The 4,827-nt window shown below is 53.0% G+C and overlaps 1 protein-coding gene across 1 annotated transcript; it reads right to left on the bottom strand.

The window, feature by feature from the left end:
* Window positions 1–1,921: 1,921 nt before the first annotated feature.
* On the bottom strand, window positions 1,922–2,538 carry GGTG_13475 (hypothetical protein; the record flags this gene model as incomplete). Its single annotated transcript, XM_009231381.1, has 2 exons — window positions 1,922–2,007; window positions 2,475–2,538. 2 exons carry the CDS (start codon window positions 2,536–2,538, stop codon window positions 1,922–1,924), a joined length of 150 nt encoding a protein of 49 aa, XP_009229645.1.
* Window positions 2,539–4,827: the final 2,289 nt, after the last annotated feature.

Below are 4,827 nucleotides of genomic sequence, written 5' to 3'. Positions count from 1 at the left end.
TCCTACGACGCGCCTGTTCTTCCGAAAGGTCCAAAAAGGCTACGAAGTGCGCGAATTCGAGTTGGCTACAGCCCAGCAAAAAATCAGGCAACTAGAGGCCGAATTGGAGGCGCAACGCCCTCGCAAAAGGAAGAGGGTTGTGCCGGACCCCAACCAGGCCTTCGTAGATATACGCCGAGTTGCAGAGACAAGGGGTGATGCTATAGAGGTGGAGGAAAGTGCGTCTGAAACAGCGGAAAATTCTGATCAGGAATCAGTACACTCTTGCATCATGGTTGGTTGAATAGCGGTGGATATTTGCAGTTGAATGCACCGGGTTTGGTGGTGCAGTGGGCCCCGGCCAGGTGGCCGGAAGGGGGGGTGGCCGACAGGGGGCACTCCGACTTACCTTCTCGAATGCTCAGCATGGAGCGGACGCCTGTTCTGAACTTACGAAACTCGGTTGCAGGGTGCGCATAGCATTGATTACTTTACCGAAGTGTCACGATCAGGGCGAGTAGGCTTCGCAGCCAGGTTCAATTGATGCTACGGACAAAAGACTCTTCTATGGGGAGGGAAAAAGGGAGAGAGGCGCAGAGCGCCGAACACGCGATGCGGAAGAAAAGGTGGTGCGGCGTCTTGTCGCATGGGTGTTCCGTGGCGCGTGCTCGCGTGGATACCTGCGCTGTGCGAACTGCCCTGGGCCGTCACACGAAGCAGGTGTCAACGGACATTTGGGCCACTGTTGGGCCGACCAACCCCTCACGGGAACATGCCCAGTTGGGTGCGACCTACATAGCCAAGCGCTCGCGCTCCAGAAGACAGACCACCTCGGGTGCCGTACCCGTAGTGGCCTGTGCACGGTACCACTCCTTTGTATTGTCTTGGCATGTGTGTTTAGCCCGAGCTCATTTCCCCTCGACAGAGGACCAGGAACCCATGGCTCAAACCGGACTCTAGACAATTATCATAAGTTTGATCCCTCAATATGATCCGAGCCCCTTACGGCCCTTGTTACACGTATAAAGATATTGTAGGTACGGAGGTCCCGCTCGCGTCCGATTGGGAATTGGTAGGCAGGCCTTACCGGTGCTGGGCGTATTTTGGCTTGTCAGCCACAGGAGCTCTAGGAAGCAGTTGCCTAGGTGGCCACTTAGGCCAGCCCTGGAGGTACTGCCAGAGATACAGGTACCCCCTGTGACGGTCTGGGTCAAGGCCCGCAGGCCTTGACCCACAGACGAGGACCCACACGAAGAACCATGATCAAGGCGCGCTGAACGCGCGCCGAACACCGGAATCCCCCCTTTCCTTCCTTTCTCCCCTAGATTAGACGCCCTACTGCCGATTGCCCGCTCACTATCAAGGAGCGCCGGAATGCGGCCCGAACTCCGTGTGCCTTCGGGTTCAAAACTTGTTAGCCGCCTCGATAGCAACATGTAGCCTAGTGTTAAGCTTAGGTAGCGCTAGCACGTCATATGCCCCCTGGGAGGCAGGGACTGGTAGATCCCGACTTGATGACGTTAAATATACTCCTCCTCCTCCTCCTCCCCTAGATTAGAATCTTCGTTCGTAGCGCCAATTGACTATGTTCTAGTCTTCGACCATGGCCGTGACACCCCCGGTCCCTATGGCGCGTGAAAGTTTTACCAGTCCACCTTGCCAACAGATCCCAACAAATGAAGTCGGCCCGTATCCCCGAAATCCCAGTCCATGCCAAAGGACACCCTGGTACAGTTGGTGGAGCAACTTATCTTTTATTTTTGCTCTAGTTATGCCAAAATGCGCTGCGCAGGGGTTGAAAGCACTCCTAGCCAACGGCTGCTCTTGCTTGCATTCCCCCTCAACACATGAAATGAAACCCTTTACAGGTTTGCGATTGTTTTTGCCTACTACGGAGCAAGTCCTCTGCAACCAACTGTATGGCGATCTCATGCAACAGGTACTAATCCTCACGAAGGAAGTGGGTCCTTCCAGGGCCCTCCAGTCCGGGGTAAGTATCATGAACCTCGCCGGCGTCACGGATGCGCCCTAGAAAGTTGAGTGTCTCCTACCCTCTATCACCTTTTCTATGGTTCTTTAGAGATACAGATCAATCCTTTAGGACCCCTGCGCGCCCTCTACTCTGCATTAATAATTAATTGAAACCACTGAACTGTGCTGTGAGCGTTTATTAAGCGGCCCACTTTAAAGCCCCAGTTGCCACTTTTCTTATCCGGGGATGCAAACCCGGTGTGAAATTTCCCCAAACATCTGTTAGCTTCGCGTCGAGGAATAAAGTGGGGGTATCTCTGCAACGTTGTTTGTGTGGGGCCCTGATCAGGGTAGCTTGGCAGCTTGAAAAGGAAAAAGTTGCGTTGGACCGGGGATTGAGGGATGAAATGAGCTGTTAGTTGAGGCCCGTCCTGTCGAGGCCCCGCCGCGGACACGAGCCAACAACCGGATTGTGACCCGACACTGTGGTAAGCTAAGGTAATGCGTTGGTGGCACATGCTCACTGTCAATAGGGCAAACCCACATCCACTCCAACTCCACCGAAATTTCATCTTTCTGCTCCCACATTTTGTCTCCCTCTGGCGGTCTTGACAGATTTCCTGTGTCACGGCCATGGTCGAAGACTAAGTCAATTGGCGCTACGAACGAAGATTCTAATCTAGGGGAGAAAGGAAGGAAAGAGGGGATTCCGGTGTTCGGCACGCGTTCAGCACGTCTTGATCATGGTCCCTCGTGTGGGTCCTTGTCTGTGGGTCAAGGCCTGTGGGCCTTGACCCAGATCGTCACATCCTGCTCCATAGCCCACAGTTGCGTGGCTGCCGGACAGATTGTAACAGCGCGGTGCGGTGGTATGCGTTGTTCTCCTAGATAAGCTGTACGGACGAACGGCCTATAACTTGCCGCCAGCAGATTTCAATTCACCGTCTGGCCCTGCAAACTGCGGGGTCTGCCCCTTGGTGGCTGCGGTGCTTGCTCCACAGCATGCAAGCGGTTTAATTTATGCACCATCACCAGCCTGCCGCCAACAGTCGTTCCTTCATTTACCTACTCGTTTGGCCAGGAGCTCTTCCCCGAGCCCATCCTCGTTTAAAGTGCGGAGACTACAAGGGGGTCTATTTTTTGACCAGTCGCAGTCCAGCTATCGTTTTTTTAACCGGTCAAAACCGCCGACGATTTGACCGGGAATCCCCCACTCCTTCTTGGACGGGGATTGTCACGGCTACCAAGGGGTGCAGCGACTACGTGATTGGCACGTGGCTTTACTCCGCCATAGATAGATATCCCCGCCTCGCGAGGAGGCCCGTAGGGCAGATTCCTTGAATGAATAGCCTTCCGCACCACTAGTTTATTGACCCCCATCTGGCTCTGACGGGGATGTACGTCGGAGCGATTGACGATAAGTCAACACCAGGTGACAAGCCCGTGACCTTCAAATTAGAGCTCGCTTTTCATGTCATCAAAGTAAAGGAGTTATATAATTTCTATCCTTTTTGGCTTTGACTACCGGTGGTGGTTTATCCATGGACAACGGAAGTTCTTTGTCCTGGTCGAATCCTTAATAAACCTTAGAAAGCAAGGACTGCATGCAGCAGCGTTCCGTCACATGATATACTAAAGCTGTTATAGCCCGGGGCATGAACTGGTTACCAAACCGTCGGTACCTACCTAACTATAATTGGAAGGTGTATAAATTTCGGCATCCAGGGTGGTTACCCAACACCAACAACATTTACTATGGTGTCAGCCATGACCAGGAGAACTGAAAAAGCATTAAAGGCTCGACACATTCCACCATCGCGTGGAAAAGGTTCCGTTCGACAAATCATCCAACATTCGGCTTCCCTTCCGCAACAATGTCACACCCGTTTCAGGCACGGTCGCTGCAACCCCCCATGGCAACCAACCCACCACCACCACCACCACCAAGGTACTTTACAGATGGGCAGGGTAGCTCCTTCGGGACCATCGGCTCTGTCCAGCCCAGAGAATTTTTCTCACAGCTCTCCCAAGACGTACAAGCTATGGGTCAACCGATGCTCCCTTTGATTCAGCTGGTGCAAGATCTGCTACAGCAGGTGCAAGCTCTGTCTCAACAGGTGCAAGCTCTGTCTCAACAGGTGCAAACCCTCGGCCAGTAAGTCTCGCCCTACCAGATTTGGTATTTAATTGATCATTTATGTAACAATCAGTTCAGGTACATTTCTCCACACCAAAATTCATATGGCGAAGACCCCATGTCGGGCATTTTCAGGAGGGGCCCCCAGAGTATGCACTAGGACAGGTCCTTCCATACGCGACGAACGATAAAGTCATGCACCATCTTTTTGCATAGAGGATTAGGCGGGAATGGAATTTGGAGGAGCGTCACGGTACGATAGTAGGTGGGCTAGACGTGAACAGTCAATTGTAGATAAGGAGGAAGGAATCTAGGTGGCAGGCGGAGTGCCACGGGCCAAATCCCATATAAGATGGTTTGTGCACACAGGCCCACGTGCCACCCCATAACAATCTGGCGATCTGCTTTGCTGGCGGCAGTAATGGAGATAGTTGGATTCGCTACACCGGCCAACCTTCCCTCGGGAAATTTTGCCTTCAGACTCCATATTCACTTCGTTGGCAGTATTGGACCACTTGACAAGGACTGGGCTTTGCTAAGAGATACATCTGCCAACGCGAAGGAGCGTCCCTCGTGCCGTTATCTGCCCCGAGTGGGAATGGACCCATAGAAATCACCTTGTTGATGTCGTGGCTAGCTGAAGATCGAGCGGGTTAGCCGAAGACCGAGCGATGTGCAGACGGGGAGAGAGAGAGAGAGAGAGAGAGAGAGAGTATTATTAACGTCATCGTAGGTCGGAT

The sequence above is a fragment of the Gaeumannomyces tritici genome (assembly GCF_000145635.1).
Source record: "Gaeumannomyces tritici R3-111a-1 unplaced genomic scaffold supercont2.14, whole genome shotgun sequence".
In the NCBI taxonomy this organism is placed as follows: Eukaryota; Fungi; Ascomycota; class Sordariomycetes; order Magnaporthales; family Magnaporthaceae; genus Gaeumannomyces; species Gaeumannomyces tritici.
The sequence above is the reverse complement of the archived record's forward strand: the minus strand, read 5'-3'. Positions and strand labels throughout refer to the sequence as shown.